Source organism: Rhinolophus ferrumequinum, chromosome 26 (assembly GCF_004115265.2).
Source record: "Rhinolophus ferrumequinum isolate MPI-CBG mRhiFer1 chromosome 26, mRhiFer1_v1.p, whole genome shotgun sequence".
NCBI classification, from domain to species: domain Eukaryota; kingdom Metazoa; phylum Chordata; class Mammalia; order Chiroptera; family Rhinolophidae; genus Rhinolophus; species Rhinolophus ferrumequinum.
The window spans coordinates 16992863-17014007 of NC_046309.1; the positions used below are offsets into that span (position 1 = coordinate 16992863).

Sequence of the window (21145 nt, forward strand, 5' to 3'; positions counted from 1 at the left end):
TTAAGAGTTATTAGGCTACCATGTGCACATTGAGTCCATTGCCTCAAACTGCTAGATAGTAGTACTCTGTGGACTAAATCTGCCACAATTTACCCATTGTCGGTAAGAAGTACAGATAACAAATAACACTGCAATGAACAACCCCTTATGGATTCATGGAAGAATTTCTTTCAGATATATACCTAGGAAAAGAACTGCTGGATAATGGGGTATCCATAACGTACAATCTGATGAAGCACTACCCTTCAAAATGGTTAGCTCAGTCTACACGTCCACCAACAGGGAACTAGCATAACCGAGCAGCCACTACGTACCAGGCACTGGACTGGGCGCTCTAGATTTTTCTCTCCTATACCACTTCATCGTCTTTAACTAGTCTTTGCCCCTTTTGCTTTTTCATATCAAAGCTGTCACCACGTCAGAAACATGAAGGCCAAGAACTTCCTCCCTTGCTTTTTCCCTGACCATCAAGCTCCCTATTCTACTCGAACGATGCCTGCCGCTGCCAAGGCCTCCACTAACCATGAAGCTTATGAAAACAAAATCAAACAGAAAATGTTATTTTAAAAGTTTCATTCTCAAGAAGTCGTTGAGGTTTCCCTGTTACACAGAACATTAAGAAATTCTTTTTGCATATATTTCATAGCCATTCCTATTCTTTTCTGAGGATTCTATAGTCCATCTTCTTTCTACTTTTTGGGAGGCTTTGGAGGAATAGCTCCATCTCTTTGGAAATCTTCTACTAATACATAAAATAAGAGGAACTGGATTACAATCACTGTTTTCAGTTTATACTCTGGCACCCTAGGAGCTCCCCTCAGGTGGCTCGAGAGGGTCATGTCAAGACAAATAGAGGTTACCTACCCCTCTTCAATGAGAACACATAGTACAAAGAACAGCACAGTACAAATCCTTTACTGTTGTTTGTTTTTTGTTTTCTCCTAAGATTCAGTTTGGGGAATCAGTTCTATTTTAAAAAAAAGTTTATTCACACATTACTAGTTGGGAGTGGTAACAGATACAACCTCTACTATATTTAACACTACTTATAAATTTTAAAAATACACAGACCTTTTGAATTAGAAATTCCACTTATAAGAATTCATTCTACATTCACATACATGTTCAACACATATATACAAAGATAATCATTACATTTTTTTGTAAGGACAATATAATGAAAACAACTGAAACAACCATGAATAGCAAACTGGTTTCATAAATTATGGTACATCCATATAACAGAATATTACACAGATTTTAAAAGTAACAAGGCAGTTCTCCAATATATATTAAGTGGGAAAAAAGCAAGATGCATAATGGTGTATATATTATGCTACCCTTTGGTATATTTTTTAAATGGTATAAATATACTTGTATATGCATAGGCTACTCCTAAAGGATACATAAGAAACTAAATATTCTGCTTGCTTCTAAGGAGAGCAATCAAGTGGCTGGAGGAAAAGAGCTTTATTTTTGCGATATAATCTTTTTATACCTTTTGAATTTTATATCATTGCATGTATAATCTATTAAAAATTTTAACTTATTTAACACTCTAACAATCAATGTTATCTTCTAAAGTTTCTTCTAGCCCTCACATTCTGATTGTAACATACTGACTTCCAATTACATAGTATTTCTTTCAAGTAATGAGAAAGAAGAAAGTAGTTGAAGGGTAACAAGAAGCCAGCGTTCATTCGGCAAGATGGATGTGTGTACATAGGGTGATGGTATTAAATTTAGTCTTGGCACTGCCTCCTCCTTTAGAATGAGTTTCCTTCTGACTGGATCTCACTTTATTTTTAATTCATATCAACTTCCGTTGAGTTCATCAAGCCAGGTCTACCAAATGAATTGCCTTATCTCTAAGAACTGCTGGTAAAAATATTACATTCGTGTAAATGACAGATAATAGTATCTCTGCAGCTCAAAATTTATTTACTTTTAATTACTTTGTGGTGTTCCACAGATAGTCACTAGCCACATGTAGCCAGTGAACACTTGAAACGTGGCTAGTTCAGATTCAAATGTGCTGCCAATACATAACACACACCAGATTTTGAAGAGTTAGTACGAAAAAAAATACAATATCTCAATTTTTATATTGATTACATGTTGAAATGATAACATTGAATTTATTGGGTTAAATACAATGTATTGTTAAAATTAATTTTACTTGTTCTTTTTACTTTTTAAATGTGACTAGTAGAAAATTTAATCCTACTATACTTTCTAATTAAGTAAAAAATGACCCAGGGCTTAATAAATACTGATGGTGCAATAAAGACACCCGAATAGAGCTGGCCCGGTGGCTCAGGTGGTTGGAGCTCCGTGCTCCTAAAGCCGAGGGCACCGGTTCGATTCCCACATGGGCCAGTGAGCTGCGCCTTCCACAGCTAAGATTGTGAACAATGGCTCTCCCTGGAGCTGGGCAGCCGTGAGCGGCCCACGGACGACTGGCAACTGAGGGCCTCAGCTGGGGGAGAGCAAGGCTCCTAATACCAGCATGGGCCAGGGAGCTGTGCCCTACACAACTAGACTGAGAAACAACAACTAGACTGAGAAACAACGGCTTGAACCGGAGTAGGGGGGGAAGGTGGAAGGGGATAAAAAAAGTCACCAAAATAGGAAATGAAGAGACTTGGCCTCTAGTTTCAACAAAATTGCTATTTTTTGGAAAAGTATTAACAGTGTACCGATCAAGTGCAAAATAATTCAATATGAAGTATCTGGGGTTTTTTTCCCCTCATACTTTTAAGAAGAAAAAGCAGCAATAGCTTCCCTGAAATTAACATGTCATATTAAGAAGTCACTTAGTTTATTTCAAACTCTATTTCAGTAGCAAATAAAATGATGGATTTAGTTGGATTAAAAGGTATATAGAGCTATACAAAGGTAAAATCACATTGCTGCAGGATAATAATGTAATTTTGTCAATATATACTTATCTTCTTCCTGTCCATTAATGGTGCTTTGTCCTCTCTATAATCTTTCTAAATATAGCTACGATTGTGATTAAGACCATTATGATAATTTTCAAAGTTAGTTGGCTCCCTCCTCCAATTTCCACTCTGATTCCAGTTCTATCTACGAGACATCTTCAATCAGATGTTATATTAACATTTTTCAAACACAAGATAGAAAGCTGAACTTGAGTTCTTACTCTGTCATACTTTAACAGAGTGCTCATATTATGATGTAGTCAAATAAGCATTTGGTTGAAGTATGACAGAACAAGTTCAATTTCTCACCTTGTGTTTGACTTGACTAAATCATAGGATTTAAGCAGAAAATATGCAACTATAAACTAAGTTTGTTTCTGGCTTTTCTAATTCTGACTTTTTAACCTCTCTGAAAATTCATAAAACATAAAAACCTAAACAAGTATATTTTGAAGCACTTGCATTCTAATCTCTGCTTAAGAATATTTCTTTATTATAATCTTATAAATCTAGAATTATTTAAATTTACAGATATAGAAACTGAGATGCTTCCTTGGCAAAAGGCAGCATTTGCTTTTTGCATTTACAGCTGTCTGCTGTGGAGCCTGGACAAGCACTAAGTGGAATGTCTAATGGCATTTAACAAACATTAATTGAATTTCATTTTTTTCGGCCTTTCCATTAGTAAACTATAATTGCTTACCGCAGTGCTATTGTAGGAACTAATTCATATTTATAAGTGCTCTAAAGAGAGTATTCTTTGATACTCTGCTAGGTCTTGGCAAGGACCTGACCTTCCTAGGGTGCCCTTCCTTTTCTTCCCACGAGTGGGTCACAGGCCTCGGGAGTCTAACTGTGAGTACCAACTGCCCTACTGCTGAGTCTCTCAGTCTTCAAGTGGAGGTATGTATCCACCTTGAGCTCTGCTACATATTTTCTTCAAGCCTGAAGAAAAACAGTAAATAAAACTGTAAGTTCTACAAAGTTTTAAGCCCAAAGAGTGTTAACTGGCTTAATTACCAAGTATCATGTCAATATACACTTCACACTGTTCTTGTGCTACTGTCTAGCCAGAGAGCGTGAAAACTCTTGGGCTCTTTCCAAAGGGTTGGTTTATCAGTGCCATATGACAGAAAAGCTAACCAAGAATGTTATGTAAAAGAGTTGAAAAGTTAATACTAAAGCTTCCGTGAGGGATGCATTAGGAGTTACATTCATTCAAAGGACAGAGGTAATTGAGCTGGTAATGGGAAAAGAAGTATGTTATAAATCAATGGTTCATGGCTGGGGCTCAACTCTATAACCACAAACATTTATTAAGCATCTATTATGTGCTAGCACGAAATTATGAAAGATGCACCAACAGCAAGCCAGATACCTAATGAACAAATGGGTCGGCTAACCAAACAGAAGAGATTAAGACACTACCCCAAAGGAAGGAGAAAAAAAACTTACTCAATGATTTCTGGGATACCCAAAAAACCATAAAATTTATAAGTCACTATGATAACTCAGAAGACAGTGTGACAGGAAAAGAATTTAGGATTAACTACAGATCAACAGGTATATTCAAATTGGAAATACTTTCTTTCGGTTTTCATCAAGCCACGTGATTTATCATCACTGATGGAGTTCAGATCATGCTACTCCAAAACATGGCACTTTGGCACACTGAAATTTTAAGGCCTTGCTAAGTTTCCCCCAGTTCACTACCTTACCTTATACCCTTTTGCCATGACTTTCCACTCTTCATCAAGCCTAGCATAAAAACATTCAAGTTTAACCTTTTTTTTTTTTTCAGGGGGGTTGAAGGCTATCGGCTCATGTAAAACATAATAACTTTGTATGCTTTTCTCTTGTTAAATTGTCTTTTGTCAGTCTAGTTTACAGGACCCCAGCCAGAGAGTTAAGAATAATAGTAGAAAAAAGAATTTTTCTTCCCCTACAATTCTAGTAACTATGAAAGGAGAGCCGGGGACACCCCACTCACCCTAGAAACTATAGCAAAAAATCCTGGCACAACTGACAAAAAAGCAGTGAAATGTAAGAATTCTTACCAAAGTCAGCCTCCCAGATTTCTGTCTGCAGTGGCTGGTTGAGAGAGGAAGTGAACTTTTCCTTGTCCCTTCTTTCCCAAATTCAGATTAGTAGGAGAAAAAGCTGTGTAAGAATTAGTTCTTTGGATTGTGACTCTTGTGAATTTGGCTTTGGATACCCATTGGTTATTGATCTTTAGCTTCCCAGAAATAGTCACTGTTTCCCCCATCTCTGTCATTTGCGTCCTTTGTCATAAGGAGGTCCTTTATACCACCTGCAAAGACAAAAGTCTTTACCTTCATAGACTATGTCTGGGAGGAACTCTAGGTTGTGGGTGGGTCTGCATCTTGTGCACCCTCTCTGAGGACACCTCTTCCATCCACAGTTAAGCCATAAAAAGGCTTATTGGCTAGGAGGTACATTGAAATAGATATATCCTCGAAGATTTGGACCTTTGTATCTAGAAGGATTTTTAGACAGCATTCATCCTAAACAAATGTCCCATTGGTACCTATGGGAAGATGAGGTTGGGGTGCGGAAAGAAAATGAAAATGAAAATAGCAGGAGAATGCCGTGGCTGTTCTGAAGTGTGTGTGTGGAGGGGGATGTGGGGGGAATTCCCTTAACAAGATTAGGAGACAAGATCAGACAGAGCAGGCTTGAGATTTATGTAACATTAACTGTCAGGAAATAGTTTTGACAAAGGCCCAGAAAATGCACAAGGCGTTTCCACGCTAAGCCCCTTGCAAATATATTTTCAACTCCCACCACAAAGAATTTCTTGGACTGTTTTGTACTTTTTTAAAAAAAAAAAAGAGAAAGAAACAAATAATAATTACCCTAGATTTCCGATAGTAAGCAAATATGCCCCTTAATTTCTTCTTAGAGAACACGTATCCTTTCTCTGTCCCTTTGAGATGTAAATTTTCTATCCTTTCTTCTCAAGGAGCTGAGAGCCATGTCTTTGAAACACAAACTTTCAAGGGGATAACTCTGGCCTCCCAAAAAGGAAACAAAAAATTAAAGAGGTTTTATGGAAACAAACTGCTACTGTTTCCAGAATCCCTTGCCAAAGTTTAGTCCACAGCCTCCATAAGAATATCAAGGACAAATGAAAATCTTAAAAGTCTTCTCCACCAATATTGGTAAAAAAGAAAAAAAAGAAAAAGAACTTTAGCAATCATTGAACAGGTAACCTTAATTTGTTCCATCCACCAGAGACATATTTGGATTTAAAAAAATAATAAGATAAAGATGAGAATCAACTCCTATATAAATTAGTGAATTGTGTGTTTATGTATTTATAACTAACTCATAGCTAAAATTTAGAATGACAGCTATAAGATCTATTTACATCAGTATGTATGTTTTTGTGTTTCCATATGTATGTATGTATGTATGTATGTTATGTATACATATTTTCTACCTCCAGATGGTATTAGAAAATTAACTCATCAAATCCTTTAGAGGAGTTCTATTCAAATTGGCCTAGAGATAAATGAGTGCTTATATAAATTAAATGCTCAAAAACTCTCAGAAATATAGAAACTAAGCCAAATGCTCTTTTCAAGTTCATGTACTCTTTGGGGAAAAGGCTAGTTTAAAATTTTGGGTTTAATAAAAACCTTCAGAGTTGTCAGCATTAAATAAAATGCACATACTCATATACACTTTTTTCCACCTAAGTTTACTAATCAACAAGCTTATGTTATCGCTACGGGATGTTTAGGATTATAAAACTATAAATCCAACCCAAGAATAAAATACAATGAAAATGAATTTCTTGGTGTACATCAAGCACAGCAGTAAAAAAAAAAAAAAAAAACTGTATGTTTAACTTTTTAGATTCTTCGATCCTATGATTTTTTTGATACTTGTCTGATTTGTCAACAAGAAAAACAACTTACAATGACGTTTTCTTTAATTTCACATGAAATTTTAAGAAATTCATAATTTAAAAATTATTGTTAAAATAAGTAAGCATAATTGTTAAAAACAAGTAAATTAAATAGATGCAAGTGAGATAAAAGTTTATAAGTCAACTTTTCAACAATTGTTTTATAATGTTTACTTAAAAATAGTTTCCAAAATCTTTTTGATAACTTGAAACTTTACAGCTATACTAAGTTAAACAATATCCACATCTAGCTGCAAATAAAATAAAATACTGAAATATTTTAACTGCTGAATCTAAGTCTGTCTACTTTTGGCTTCTTAATTTTTACAGAAAGTCAAACGACATTTGGGTCTGTTAATAAACATGTCCTTTACTACACTGAAAAATTGTGCTATGAGAAAACAGCATATACCTATAAAAAAAAAGTGAGATGGTATATTCATAAAATTTGCTACACTGCTACAACATGCTGGTATGTGACAGGCAATTCACCATTATCTATTTTCCAGTTTTCTCAGTAAAGGAAAGCTTATTAATGATAAAAAATTATAATGAATATATGTAAATAAACTACTAATAAGAATTAAAAAAACCAAACCTCTGTAGGCAAAGTATGCAAGTTAAGTAAGATGTGTTTTTGGTAAGGAAAAGTTGAAGACAAGGTATGAAGGATATGTTTTTGTTACTGAAGAAGAGATCAATTTTGTGCTAAAGTAGAATGACTGGTTGTTCCAGAATAAGAAAGATGAACTAAACAATTAAATGGATATTTTAAAATGTTGTAGAAGGTGTGTGTAAAAGGAATTTTACATGTGCTCAAACTGCTAAGATTGAAAGGATTTATTTATAAGTTTAAAAAATGATCAGCCTTAATATCAAAAGTATACTGACACAAAACTAGAGTGACAAAGTTTTCATGGATTATTGGCCTGCACTTATTAAGAAATCTGGCTAGGAAACAAAGACTTTGTATCTTATCAAAATAATTCCTGTACTACATGTTGCTGTTATCATGTCTTTGATTAATTAAAAAAAAGAAAAAGAAACTGAGTCTTCCGAGTATTGAAGGAGCTAGGTTTGTTTTTGTTTGTTTGTTTGTTTTTTAACAACTATTTCACTTGTCTTTAAAAACTTCTCTCATCACTTTGATTAAATGAATACGTATTGGGTTTTTTTCTTTTTTTTACAGTTGACATTCAGTTTTATTTTATATTAGTTTCAGTTCAGCATAGTGGTTGGACTAAGTATTATTTCATAGCAATCTCTGACCCTATTTAATCAAATGTTGAAATCTTTTGACATTTTTGACAAACTTCCTAAAATCAAATTCTAAATGAAGCCTTTCTGAACTTGAACCAATTTGCGATTTCCCAAAGGGCCCCTGGAAAATGTCAAAGGATTTGTCCCTTTACCTTACAAAGAGAAATGTTAAAAAAAATAATAATTCAGTTTATTTGATCTATTAAATTGCATGGAAAACACTGTCAAATAAAAAGGGATGCTTAAGCTTCCCTAGGTTATATTTTCATGGCTAAATGTTATTCATATAGGTATTCCAGAAATTATATGAAGTTCATAGGAATTTGTCAATACCTTCATTGTCCAATTGTTATGTTAAAATGTTGTATGTCATAGAAATAATTTCTTTATCAAATTAACGCTCATCAGATCTTAAACCTCAATCATTAAGTTTTTTGTCATCTACAGATAGTTTTGTTTTACTCTTATTCTTAGATAATGTTTGAAACTGCTAACCCAACATCAAGCAGGACAAGAATTAATTACATGGGACTGAATGAACTGATGAAGGATTATGATTTTTTTTATGGCCTTCTTATTTGAAATTTTGCTGTTCTTTAATGTTGTATTTTCCAGCTATAAGGAATTCCTTTCCCTTTTTTCTTTCAAGCTATCTATATCTTATAGCAATTTAATAAATTATACCTTGGTAAACAAATATGAAACATTTATCTTTCTCCCTGCCTGATCCCTTCAGAATTTGGAAGCTCTTATTAAGTGTTCTTATTTTCATGGTAACATAATTATTTTAATAAGTTCAATAAGAATATGTTATCCTTGCAACAGGACATAATCGGAAACACAAGTTATATTACCAAGGCTTTGACTGGAATGTCATATTTAACAACGATGTGTAAAATCAGATATGACTGTAAAATCAGATATGACTGTAAAATCAGATATGACTGTAAAATCAGATGACTATAAAATCAGATATGACTAGACAATTTTAAGGAACAAAGGTTGACTTTATGGAACCAATGCTTACAGAGTCCTCTTGGAAAAACCAGCCTGGTACCTGGCTTATGAAGTTTCCAGCCTCACAGGTGAGTAAGGAAGGTCACTTCCTGCCAGGCCCAGGAACCCGAAGATATCTTATGGACCTCAAGAAAGGAACTCACTGAAATCTATAGGGACTGCTGGTGAAATCTAGTGTGTGTTCCTAATTTGGCTTCCTAACCTCAAGTAGTTTTTCAAAGTCTAATCTGAGATTTTTTTCAATGAAAACTTCCATTAAAACAAACTTGAATCGCCCTGTGTGGTCAATTACCACTCTTGGTGCACTCACGTAAATCATCAGGCCAAATATAATGAAACCAGACTCATTTTGTAAAGAATAACCTTACTCTGGTTATCTCTGATCAACAAGGGCGATGACCGCAGAAATTTTTATGTTTCAATGGGGAACTATAGTATAGTGTGAGTTCTCAATTCTTCTAGTTTCCTCAAATATCTAGCTACAACTCTCCAGCTAACATTCCCAATTCCCCCGCTACCCCACCTTCCTGACTTGGTGTCACTAAGAACTAAAACTGCCCTCTTCCTGAAGTACTGGAAGCTAAAGGTGGAAAACTTAATATAAACTTCAAAGAAATCACCACCACGAATCACTTATGGACAACTTCGTGCCTGCTCCTGTGTAGGCCACTCGGAAAGTCGACAGGAAAACCCAATGCCATCACCAGAGACATTCAAACTGGAAACCAGGAAATTCGCCCGATTGCCACTGCCTATCCCTATTCCAACATCTAAAAATGCTTTGAGTCCAACATCTACAAATCTTGACTGATTGCCCTCTGGACTCAAACACTGAGTTTATAGTTTGTTCTAACCATTAACCTTTGTTTTTATAGAAATGCCCCTCGTCAAGTACCATATAGAAGCCTGACTCAGGTATGTGCCCTACTCCCACCTACACCACTGCCGCCTGAGACATGACCATTGAACTGGACCGACCTATTCAGAGAATAGTTCAATGGGTTATTTGAACAATCATCAACTCACGTTTCTGGACTGTGAAACTTTCTGGCGAGAGTTTCAGACAGCGGGAACGATGGGGTTCGGGACATGTAATTCCCAAGTACGGCGCCTTGGCATTTTGACTCTTTTCACCTCAAGGAATTTGAAAAATGGCAGGTGCAGAAAGGACTCTCTGACCTTCCTGTCTCCCCGGAAGCAGGTCATAAGCCCCTCATGTGAGAGGTCTTCTCCCTACACCTGGAAGTAAGGAGCATTGTTATGTCCAAAGACGGAGGGACGGGACGCCAAGAGGAGTCCTAACGAACAGGCTTGCTAAGTTTCCCCCAGTTCACCACCCTTAGCTTATACCTTTTGTTCTACCACATTTTCCCATGACTTTTCCACTCCTCATTAAACTCAGTATAAAAATACCCAGGTAAACCATTCTTTGGTCTTCATTTCCTTACAAACGCTCCCGTGTTACGTAAAACTTATATTAAATAAAGTTGTATGCTATTCTCTTGTTAATATATTTTTTATCAGTCCAACTTACAGGACCCCAGCCAGTGATCCTAGGAGAGTAGCAGGAAAAAGAATACTTCTTCCCCCACATTATCAAGCAGTATGACAAAAACAGATGAACAAATTATGGGCTAATGAGGTCGCTGAAGTGTAAGGGCAGAGAACAAGACTAGGAGCTACAAATTTCAGCTCAACTCCTGTTGAGCAAGTTCTAACAGTCCTCCGTGTTGTAGCAAGAACCTAGTCAACAAAGCAGAAAGAAACGGAGACAGGTCTCAAATGCCAAATATGATTCCTTATTCAAAACAACCGAAGTGAGCTGCTAAAATCAGAATGTATTTATTAACCAATCACAACTAACAAATGCTGACCCTTCTTCAAAGGAAAAGATTTAGTAGTAAACAATGGCATTTTACTAAAAAGATATCAATTTCCTACATAATAACCATAACCATCCCTTTCTGAAAACTGATTATCTCAAAGGTTTCTATCTAATTATTGAAGCAGGTTCCTACAAAATTACCCAAATCAGTCATACCTGTCTAGGCCTAAAATTCTCTCAGTAATGACATGAAAAATAGTTTGAAATCAGCACAAATTTAATTTGATTCTACTAGACTGTAAAAGAAAAGAGGTTTCAAATTTTTAAATGTATATATGTAAGAAAATAATAATAAGCTTGGTAATATTTAGTTTAATTACTAAGAGAAAACTGGAAAAATTTTCTATTTAAGCTAAATAGACACAATCCATACTCTGAAATGCTTTGAGGATTTAGAGAATGAAAATTCACCCTAAAGCCAAGCCAATTTACTAATCTCTACTCTTTACAGAAGTATCATAAAACAGACTGATTTCATCATTCTTTTATTGTAAACCCCATCTGCCAGCTGCTAGCAATACATTAAACAAAAAAGACATGGTCTCGGGCCAGCCCGGTGGCTCAGGCGGTTAGAGCTCCGTGCTCCTAACTCCGAAGTCTGCGGGTTCGATTCCCACATGGGCCAGTGGGCTCTCAACCACAAGGTTGCCACTTCAATTCCTCGAGTCCCGCAAGGTATGGTGGGCTGCGCCCCCTGCAACTAGCAACGGTAACTGGACCTGGAGCTGAGCTGCGCCCTCCACAACTAAGACTGAAAGGACAACAACTTGAAGCTGAACGGCACCCTCCACAACTAGGATTGAAAGGATAACAACTTGACTTAGAAAACAAAAACAGTCCTGGAAGTACACACTGTTCCCCAATAAAGTCCTGTTCCCCTTCCCCAATAAAATCTTAAAAAAAAAAAAAAAAGACATGGTCTCAGCCCTTGTAGAGTTTATGGTCTAAGGGATAGGCACTTAATCGAAATATCACACACAGACTTATCAATCAAGGTACATAAACCTGTGTCCCCATCCACAAGGAGAAGAGTGCTATGTGTGGATCTTATGGGAACAGATGAAACAACAGGTTTGAACTATAAAATAAACCTAGATCTATTAATATAGATGTAGTTTACACATAAAAACACATATTTTACTTTAAAAAGAAAATATCATCGAATATCTCCCCACAGAAATGAAAACCAAAATGAACTTTAAAACAGTATCAGAGGATATAAAGGCTTCCCTTTTTTTTTTTTTTTTGGTCACAATCTAGATATCCTAGACTTAAATATGGACAGGCAGCCTATGAAGTGCCAGTTTAGATTACGGATTAAAAAACTGACTCAAAGTAGACACTTAAAGCATATCAGATTGACCAATTCTACAAGAGACAAAAGGATTGTTAATATTATAGCTAAGAGATGTATGTCAAGCAGATGTTATCCACTAATACATGTCAATTTACCCAGTCCTTGAATCAGTCAAAATTAAGACCTTATAAAGAATACAGTAGGAGAAATTTGCTCTACCAACTGTCAGCTAACATTATACTTAATGGTGAAAGACTAAATATTTTTCCTATAAGATCAGGAACATGGTAAGGATGTCAGCTCTCACCATTTCTGGAGATTCTAGACAGTGTATATAATACAGCAAGAAAAAGAAATTAAAGGCACACACTGGAAAACAAGAAGTAAAACTGTCATTTGTAGATTACATGATCCTGTAAGAAGAAAATCTAAAGACTCTCCAAAAATCTAATAAAGTAATAAACAAGTCCAGCAAAATTGCAGGATACAAGATTTATATACAAGTATCAATTCCACTAGCAAGTTTATATCCAAAAGAACTGACACAAGGACTCAAACAGATATGTTCACACCCATATTCATAGCAGCATTACTCATAATAGCCAAAAGGTAGAAATCATGCAAGTGTCCGGGAACAGAGAGAGGAAAGGGTAAACAAAACATGGTAAGATACAATGGAATATTACTCATCCTTAAAAAGGAATAAAATTCTGACATATGCTACAACATGGGTGGACCTTAAAAACATTATACTAAGTGAAATAAGCCAGATACAAAAGGACTTACATGATTCCACTCACATGAAGTACCTACAGGCAAAATCATAGAGACAGAAAGTAGAATAAGTTTCCAGGGGCTGGAAGGAGGAGGCAAAAATGGAGTTATTGTTTGATGGGTACAGAGTTTTTGTTGGGCATGATGAAGAGGGTTTGGGTGTACATAGTGGTGATAGTTATACAACATTGTGAATGCACTTAATGTCAATGAATTGTACGCTTTAAAGTGGTTAAAATGATATGTTTATTTTACCACAGCAAAAAAATCAATTGTGTTTCTATATACTAGCAATAAACAATCTGAAAATAAAATTAAGAAAACAATTCAATTCATAACAGCATCAAAAAATGCTCAGAAATAAATAACAAAAGAAGTGCTAAGCCTGTATTTTGTAAAGTGCAAAAGATTGCTAAGAGCAATTAGCATCCTAAAAAATGGAGATGTTCCATGTTCATGGGTTAGAAGTCTTAATATTGTTAAGATGGGAATTCTCCCAAAAGGGCCTATAGATGCAACACAATCCCTACCGAAATCCTGGAAAGCTTTTTCATAGAAAATGAAAAGCTTATCCTAAAATTTATGTGGACATTTAAAGGACATAAAATAACCAAAATATTTTGAAAGAAAATAAAATAGAAGCATTTATATGATCCAAATCTAACTATAAAGCTACAGTTATCAAGAGAGTATATCATTGGCATCAAAATAAACAAGCAAATCACTGGAACAGAATATAGAGTCCAAAAATAGACCCACATATCTACAGTCAACCGATTTTCAACAATGGTGGTAAGGCAATTCAATAGGGCAAGGATAATCTTTTCAACAAATGGTGCTGGGACAACTGGATATAAAGGAAAAACGATTAGGCCCATATTTCACCTCACACACAAAAATCAACTCAGAATGAATCAAAGACCTAACTGTAAAATCTAAAACTATAAAACTGCTAGAAGAAAACATAGGAGTACATTTTGTTGTGGCCTTGAGTTAAAATTTTCTTAGACATAACACCAAAAGCACAATCTATTAAAAATGTAATAAATAGGATTTAATCAAAAAAAATTTTAAATAGCTCTTCAAAATAACTCATTAGGAAAAAAAATACATCATTAGGAAAATGAAAAGACAAGCAACAGACAAGGAGAAAATCTTTGCAAGTCATCTACCTTAAAAAGGACTTGTATTCAGAATATCGAAAGAATTCCCACAACTTAATAAGAAACCCACCCCATTTAGAAATGGGCAAATTATCTGAAAAGACATTTTACCAAAATAGAGATATGAATGGCTAATAAGCACATGAAAAGATGCTCCTCCTCAGTAGCCACAGGGAAATGCACACTGAAACCATAATGAGATAGCACCACACAACCACTAAAATGGCAATAACCAAAAAGATGCTAATGCCAAGTGTTAGCAAGGACGTAGAGAAACTGAAACACTAATGTATTTCTGGTGGGGATGTAACATCATACAAACACTTTGGAAAAGTTAGCCATTTTCTTAAAAAGTTGAATATAAACTTAACACACTCCTGGATACTTGCCCAAGAAATATTAAAACCTATGCCCACATAAAGACTTATTCATTATTTTTCATGCCAGCATTTTTCAAAATAGCCAATAGTTGGGGAAAAAATCCAAATGTCCATCAACTAGTAAACAGATAAAATGTGGTACAGCCATACAATGAACTGCCATTCAGCAATTAAAAGGAAAAACTACTGATATATGAATGAACCTCAAAAACATGATATTAAGTGAAAAAGCCAGACACAAAGACCATATATTTTATGATTCATTTACATGAAATTTCCAGGAAAGGCAAATCTATAGAGAAAGCAAGCAAATCAGTGACTAGCTGGGGCAGAGAGTAGAAGCAGGGATTAACTGCAAATGGGCAAAAGGGACTTGGGGGAAACAGAACTGTTCTAAAACTTGATTGTGGTAGTGATTTTAAAACACTTCATACCCATTAGGACGGCTATACTAATTAGTTAACTGCAAGTGTTGTCCAGGATGTTGAAAAATTAGAACCCTTGTGCATTGCTGGTATAAATGTAAAATGGTGTGGCTGCTATGCAAAACAGTACAGTAGTTCCTCAAAAAAGTAGAAATAGAATTATGATATAATCCAACAATTCCACTTCTGGGTATATACTCAAAGAATTAAAAAGAGGGACTCAAACAAATATTTGTAAACCCGTGTTTATAACACCATTATTCACAATAGCCAAAAGCTGGAAGCAAACCAGTGTTCATCGAAGGATAAATGGATAAACGAAATGTGGTATTCGGTTGGTGCAAAAGTAATTGTGGTTTAAAAGGTTAAAAATAATTACAAAAACAGCCAATTATTTTTGCACCCACCTAATATATACATATACTGGAAAATTATTCAATCTTAAAAAAGAACGAAATTCTGACACATGCTACAACATGGAGGACCCTTGAAGACATTATCCTAAGTGAAATTAGCCAGATACTAAAGGACAAATACTGTATGATTCCACTTATATAAGAAACACAGAGTAGTCAAATTCATACAGAAAGAGTAGAATGGTGGTTGCTAGGGTCTGGGAGGAGAAGGAATGGGGAGCTATTATTTAATGGGTATAATGAAGTTTCAGTTTGAGAAGGTAAAAAAAGTTCTGGAAATGAGTGGTGGTGATAGGTCCTTGACAATGTGAATATATTTAATGTTGCTGAACTATATATACTTAGAAATGGTTAAACTGATAAATTTTGTTATATATATGTATAGATTACTATATTGAAAAAAACTCTACAAATATATTAACAGTCATTGAATTGTAATTTACAATGGGTAAATTTTATCCGATATAAATTTTACTTCAATAAAACTTACCCAAGAAAATATCAAGATTTACTATAAAGTTCTAGCCATTTTTTTCAAAGTGTGTATTGGTAGAGATTGACAAAGAGACCAATGAAACAAATTGTATATGACAGAGTGTATGACAGAGTGACATTGCATATAAATGGCGAAAGAATAGACAGTCAACAATCGGCGCTGGGACAACTGGCTATCCGAAGAATAAAATGAAATTAGACCATTATCTCACACCGTAAACAAAAATAAATTCCAGATAAAGACCAAATTGTGAAAAAGCAAAACTAAATAGGTTAGAAAACTATATAGAAAAATATATGACCTCGAAATAGGGGAAAGTTTCTAAAATAAGATTCAAAAAGGAGAGAAAAAATTGATCAATTTTACATTAAAAAATTTAACTTCTGTATAAAAGCCGTTAAGTTAAAAAAAAATAAAATAAAACAAGCCACAGACCAGAATTTATTTGCAACACACATGCTGATAAAGGATTAGAACGAGTGTATTATAAAGAACTTTTACAAATCAACAAGAAAAGCCAATGAGATCCTAACAGAAAAATAGAAAAGGATATGAATACAGACGACACTTTACAAAAAATAGAAATCCAAATAGACCACAAACATATTAAATGATGCTCATTCTCATTAATATCCAAAGAAATGCAAATTAAAACAAAATGGGTACCATTTCACAACTACTACACTGACAGAAGTTTAATGTCTGACATACCACATATTAGTAAGGATTCAGAAAACAGGAATTAATACAATCACTTTTGTAAGCAATTTGGGAGTATCTGGTAAAGTTGATACACCGTAAGCAATTTTGCTTACAGGGATGTACCCTAGAGAAACTATCACACATGTTCATGACTAAGAAAGTTCACTCCAGTTTAAAAAAAAACAAAAAAAGGGGGGGAGGAATGGGTAAACTGTGGAGTAGTCATACCATGAAATACTACACAGAAGTTCAAATGAATCAACTAGAAAATCTACATGTATCAGACTGGTTAAAACTCAGAATAAAGTTGAATGAAAAAAGCAGGTTTCAGAATAATATCTATTCTATAATACCATTTACATTAAGTTTATAAACACACAAAACAATGCTATATATTGTTTGTTGATATACAATTGATATTGATAAACAAAATACAGCAAAAGTATAACAAGATGAAGGGGAATTATAACCACCGAAGTTTGGACAAGAAGTGGCTTCTGTGATGGGAAGGAGAGAAGGGACGAAGGGGAATAAATAGAGAAGGGGTACAAAAGGGTCTTCAATTTTATCTACAATAGTTTATATCTTTAAATAATATCTATAGGGTCAGCCAGATGGCTCAGTTGGTTAGAGCGAGAGCTCTGAACGACAGGGTTGCCGGTTCGATTCCCGCATGGGATGGTAGGCTGTGCCTCCTGCAACTAAGATTGAATACGGAGACTGGACTTGGAGCTGAGCTGCGCCCTCCACAACTAGATTGAAGGACAACATGAAGCTGATGGGCCCTGGAGAAACACAGTGTTCCCCAATATTCTCCAATAAAATAAAAACAAACAGAAAAAATTTTTTAATCTACAATTTTACAAAATGCTAACATTTGTCAAATTGAGCAGTGAGTACAATTTTGTCTGTACTTTTCCATCTGTTTGAGAAAAACATTTTTTTAAACAAAATTTTGGTCAAATGAATACACAGAGGGTGCCAAAAAAATGTATATGCCGTGTTTCCCCGAAAATAAGACCTAGCCAGACAATCAGCTCTAATGCGTCTTTTGGAACAAAAATTAATATAAGACCCTGTATTATATTATATTATATTTTTCCCGACCTTATATTATAGTAAAATAAGATCTTACATTAATTTTCGCTCCAAAAAACGCATTAGAGCTGATTGTCCGGCTAGGTCTTATTTTCAGGGAAAACACGGTACACATTATAAGACAGGAAAAACCCGTATTAAAATTGTAATACTCAATATATACTGAAGACAAGTCATGTGTATACATCTTTTTGGCATCCCTGCTATATACATGTACCAGGCAGCAAGAGAAAAATATTTATAACTTTTTGGAAACTCCATTTGTAAAACTATTCTACTAATATCTCTTTGGAGCCTAACTCACTCAGTGTGATAGAAACTTTCAAGTATTTAGGAACAAACCTGCAGGACGGTGGAGTCTCCTTTTCCCCAACAAGAAACTTCTCATAAAATGCTGCCTGAGGCACTAAAAATATCTGACTACATGATTACCAGTGATCTATTCCCTGCCCACGTCACTGTACTTTTAAAATCTTTTCACTAACAACTAAATTATTCCCCTGAGTCATTCTTAAGTTTCATCACGGGTATCTATGCAAACTTATACCATGAATGACCTAACAAGCAAAAAACCCAAAATTACATCTCTTTCAAGTTTTAACATAATTTTCTTTCTCCGCCCTACATTCTTCAGTTCCACACACCCACAAAGGACTCAGAATGAGTCTTCCACAGAGATGCAATGTTCCTGGGTCTTCTAATCCTGGGCAGATTTATGTGACTCAGCATGCAGGGAGTGTATTAATTAGTGCCAGGGGGAATTAAGCTGGAACTCTGCATCACCAGCAGTCTAGGACGCAAGCTCCTGAGAGAAAGAGAATGACTTTCTAACTATGATGAGTACACCGAATAGAAAATGATGCCCAGGAACAAGAAGTTCCAGAACAGGAATTCAAATAAAACTGGCTTTGTAGCATTCACTGTTCTGCAGACTCAATCACAACCTGTTTGTTTTCGCTTCATTCTCTGGTTCAGTTAAAAGTACCTTAGAGAATATACTTGTCCTTTCTCATAAAACTGAAGAACACTACTCAAGTCCCATGAAAATCTGAGTTTTAAGCATTACCTATGGGTTGTCAGTGTGTGTATGTCTCTGTGTGTGGGGGTCTCTGTGGTTTTATATGGGGGTGGGCCTCAGAGTGTACGTGGGTCTGTGTGCGGTATCCCTGCGAGTACATGTAGGGTACTCTGGAGACACATGGCATTCTGTGGGGGTGTAAGTGTGTCTGCTTGTGGGAAGGGTCTGGGTAGAGCGATCTTGAGGGGTTCTGTTATATGTGGGAGAATCTCTGTGTGTCTGTCTTTGTGTATCTGTACCTGTTTCTATATCTCTGTGTTTATCAAGTACTTTATTATAAGTCTTATAATAAATTTTATTATAAATTTCTACCCTTCCACAAAACCATAATCTGATTTTCTTGTCTCTGTTCTGAGGTTTCATGAAAGAAACAAAATAAGACCACCTGCTAAGCCAATGTTAGTCAAAATGAGTACAAAAGTTGAGGTTCTGGTAGGTATACACTAATCCAGAACCAGTTGCCTGAGATTCTTAATTTTTAACAAGCTCCCAGGTGATGCCAGTTTGAGTAGCAAGGATCTAAATGATTCCAAACTTACTAAACTGCTTCTAACTATAATTAAACTTCCCATGTAGATTTTCCAAAGTATCCTCCCACTGACACATATATTAATTAGATCGGCTCGAGTGTTACACATCTGACCATAAATTAGAAGTTATCATTCTGTATTGCATATGAATCTCTTGTGAGTTTGGTTTGAATGAGCCAGTCCTAAGAGGTGAATGATCTCAAAGTGTATTAAAAGTATAGATTTCTGGATTTGTATCGCTAGAACATGGTAACCTCTCAAAGGTCTGCTACACTGAGAAGCCTGATGGGTGGACAACCAACGAGTTTTCCTAAGTTGATACACCTTGACTTATTTCAATGCTGACCTCTTCAAACTGCAACATTCCTGCTTCCAGTATTGCTCATATCAAACTAGACTGTATTTATTTTCATTCTACATTCCCCACCCTCTCCTTGAGAGCAAGAATAGTATTTTGTTGATTTAATAACCCTACCACTGAGCAGAGTTTAGCACAAAACAAACACATAAATGGTTTTTACACAAAAGAAGCTCACAATGTATCAGGGGAGAGTATTAGACGAGTATCCAGAAGTAGCAAAGTTGCTTTTCTACCACTTCTATAGTCCAGTCCAGAATAGACCCTAAAAAAGAACTATCATGAGATCAACCATCTTTTCTCCCTATAGAAAGATACAAATGTAGTAAAAAATTCCTATTCCATTTCTGTCTTCCAAGGCAGAGTGACCCAAGGCTAGATTTAGTCAAGCTTTATCCAACGAGCTTTGTTTAAAAAGATACTTTATTTACCAGCCAGGAAAAGAAGTCCTTCTTTAACCTGGAACAGGTAACGTACTGTCAACTTTGAAAGGTAGATGCACACAACCATCTAATCAGGGCAAAACTTTTCATTCCTGCACTCTCATCACATACTCAATTCCTGAAATGTCGTTTTAAAAAATCAGGTGTCATTTTGGAAAAGACCCACACAATATTTATCACATTTTTCCAACTTAGTATAACTGCGGAAGATAAGTTCCTCTGTAGGCCATTGCTGCACAGGATATGTATTTGAGATATCATTGAGGCTCCAATTTCCATCAAAGTATAATCTAGATCCACTTAACAATAATAACTATGTTTACTTTAAACAATAAAATTTGCTAAAATAGCAAGTGCTTCTGTGAATAATTAATTATAAGCACAAGTTGATACTACCAGGATGGCAATTTTTAGTATGATTCTTGAGTTAAATACATACACTCTTGAAACTAAAGTTACTTCTACATATCCAGCTAAAAGTTAAGTAAGAAAACAGTTGAGAAGAATAAGTTAAAGAGAAAGAAACACAGGGGCAGCCGGGTGGTTCAATGGTTAGAGCGCAGTGCTCATAACACCAAGGTCGCCCGTTTGATTCCCACATGGGCCAGTGAGAAGCAATGGCTTGAGCTTGGAGCTGAGCCACTGGTGGGCGGCCGGCTGGTTGGTTCATTGGTTAGAGCGCGGTGCTCATAATACCAAGTTCACCGGTTCGATTCCCACATGGGCCAGTGAGAAACAATGGCTTGAGTTTGGAGCTGAGCTGCTGGTGGGTGGCCAGTTTGCGCAGTGGTTAGAGCGCAGCGCTCAGAGCGCAGTGCTCATAACACCAAGGTTGCCAGTTCGATTCCCACATGGGCCAGTGAGCTGCACCTTCCACAACTAGATTGAAGACGACTTGACCTGGAGCTGGTAAGTCCTAGAAAAACACACTGTTCCCCTATATT

The 21145-nt window shown here is 35.6% G+C and overlaps 1 protein-coding gene across 7 annotated transcripts in view; it reads right to left on the minus strand.

The window, feature by feature from the left end:
- AHCYL2 (adenosylhomocysteinase like 2) overlaps window positions 1-21145 on the minus strand; it is a 137745-nt gene that overhangs the window by 106964 nt on the left and 9636 nt on the right. Inside the window, exon 1 of one of the 7 annotated variants that reach the window (XM_033098751.1) lies at window positions 13125-13199. The exons of the other annotated variants lie outside the window; for them this stretch is intronic. Within the exon in view, the coding sequence (XP_032954642.1) occupies window positions 13125-13163 (39 nt within the window). The 5' untranslated portion in view covers window positions 13164-13199. Of the gene's footprint in view, window positions 1-13124; window positions 13200-21145 lie in introns of those variants that run through there. 7 annotated transcript variants of the gene reach the window in all.